At 45.0% G+C, this 2,500-nt stretch overlaps 1 protein-coding gene across 1 annotated transcript in view; it reads right to left on the bottom strand.

Annotated features, from left to right (window-relative positions):
* Positions 1 to 2,500, bottom strand: part of LOC130236296 (WD repeat-containing protein 70) — a 110,866-nt gene that overhangs the window by 26,912 nt on the left and 81,454 nt on the right. The window contains exon 13 of the mRNA XM_056466967.1: positions 2,368 to 2,500. This exon is cut by the window's right edge and continues 6 nt beyond it. Within this exon, the coding sequence (XP_056322942.1) occupies positions 2,368 to 2,500 (133 nt within the window). The remainder of the gene's footprint in view (positions 1 to 2,367) is intronic.

The raw sequence follows: 2,500 nt of genomic DNA, 5'->3' as shown, positions 1-2,500 counted from the left end.
TTGGCATTAAACGCACATTAAGCGATAGGAATGATGACCTCCTGCCCTACTAATAACTCTCTCTTCATATAGCCGTACATATGGCTATTACATATCCATATTATATTGCGATATAGCCTGGTTCGTTAGTTTGCTGGATCATTTGCTTTCTCGCTAACGTTACAATCGATCCGCTCCAGAGTTTGTTTCGATAAAGCTGAGACCACCTCATTCAGGCGATCTCAGACCGATTGTTTTGGTACGGATTCGATTGCTGGATTCACAAAAGCCAAACGAAGAACGCACATGCAAACACACACACTGTCTCTCTTACACTCAATCACACATACAAACACACTCTCTCTCTCTCTCTCTCTCTCAAATAAACAACACACACACACAAGCTCACACATTCAAACACACATAAACACACAAACGCAAATATACACGCGCACAGACTCACACACACTAAAACACACTCTCAAACACTCACTCACACCTACTCTTAAACACAAAAACACACACGCAGTCTCTCTCTCTCACCCACACACACTCCTGATCACACACAGACACACACTCTCTCTCACTCTCTTACACTAACACACACTGACACCTGACAGTGGCAGCGTTGTGAGCGTCAGTGCAGTATTGACAGTCTCCAGCAGGGCTCAGAGCTGGACATGCGCAGGGTTTAGCCCAGTGTTTACACTCGCATGATTGGTGGCTCTTCCTGACACGGGACGTCCCGCAGGCGCAGCACTTCATAAAGACAGCACTTAAATTCTTCAGTGGTTTGCAGAGAGACGCGCTGGATAAACACTGTAAATAGCTCACTCTGCTATAAATAACTGCAGTGCTCGGGACGCTCCAGACGGGTTTGGACCAAACCAGAGGCGGATTACTGCTAATAATGGAGAAGAAATCAACACTCGTCATCTCCATGTGGAAGAGACACTGACTAATATCTCTAATGTCTCACTGAAAAACAATATGAGCTAACACTTTAGCTCAGGGGTGTCAAACTCATTTTAGCTCAGCGGCCACATGGAGGAAAATCTATTCCCAAGTGGGCCGGACCAGTAAAATCATGGTATATATAACTTCTTTGTTTATATATAATTTCTTTGTTTTCCTCACAACTCGGCCTGCAATTAGAGGCATACAAAGTTAGTGTTAGGTCTACTATGAAAGATCTGGGTGTCATATTACACAGCAATTTAACTTGTGAATATCATATATCCCATGTCACAAAAACTGCTTTCATCTGAGAAATATTGCTAAGTTATGAAGGTATGCTAACCATCTCAGATGCAGAAAAGCTAGTCCATGCTTTTATGACTTCTAGGCTGGACTACTGTAATGCTCTGTTTGCTGGCTGCCCAGCATCCTACGTTAATAAACTTCAGCTAGTACAAAATGCAGCTGCCAGAGTTACCAGGTCTAGAAAATTTGATCACATCACCCCAATTTTATCCTCCTTACACTGGCTGCCTGTTCAGTTCCGTATTGATTTTAAAATATTGCTTCTTACATATAAAGCCTTAAATAATCTAGCTCCTGTTTATCTAACCAACCTTCTGTCTCGCTACAATCCAACCCGCTCTTTAAGATCTCAAAACTCAGGGCTTCTGGTAATACCTAGAACAGCAAAGTCAAGTAAAGGAGGTCGAGCCTTCTCATTTATGGCTCCTAAACTCTGGAATAGCCTTCCTGATAATGTCCGAGGCTCAGACTCAGTTCAAAACTAGATTAAAGATCTTAAATGCTTTTTAGTAAAGCATACACTCAGTGCATCACATAACGGTGCGATACATGAATGTGCTGCACGCTGTTTTCTGCATCTTGTTTATATACACTATGAACAGCAGCTACGCTACTTATTCTCCATTTCCACCTGGGGATACTCATCCCAAGGCCCTCAGAGACTATGCAGCGCCACTGATGCGATTCAAGACCAGCGACAGGACCATCCCAAGGTTTCCATAATCCTGGACCAGGCCGTATCCTGAGCAGCTGCTGTGGTTGTCATGGAGGAGAGGAGAGCATGAGACTGATTCCTGTGACGCTCCAGGGACAGACGAGTCTTCGGCCTCACAGAAAGGAGGTTGCTGGTTCGAGCCTCGGCTGGGTCAGTTGGCATTTCTGTGTGGAGTTTGCATGCTCTCCCCGTGTTCCCCTTTTAGCAGAAAAGTAATTGAATTACACTAACTAGTAACCAGGACTAGCAGGGAAAGTTAGAAGGATTCTAAGGGCCCACATGATTTTGGGGCCCCACCCCAGTCTTCACTTTCGTCCACGAAATGTTGTCACATGGCCCAACACTGTAGCAAACAACACACAGGCTTACCCGCAGCATCATTCCCAGGTACTGAGGAGAGTAAAACATACCGCATCAGCCACCTCAATCTCATAGAGTTTCTGCAGAGTCTCGCGCTGGAAGAACAGAAGTTTCCCCTGACCCTCATCCTTCCTCACAGATGTGCCCGTCACCAGCAGCTTATCATCCGGACTGAAGCAGCAG

The sequence above is a fragment of the Danio aesculapii genome, chromosome 10 (assembly GCF_903798145.1).
Source record: "Danio aesculapii chromosome 10, fDanAes4.1, whole genome shotgun sequence".
Lineage (NCBI taxonomy): Eukaryota > Metazoa > Chordata > Actinopteri > Cypriniformes > Danionidae > Danio > Danio aesculapii.
This window is presented reverse-complemented; position numbering and strand designations above follow the sequence as displayed.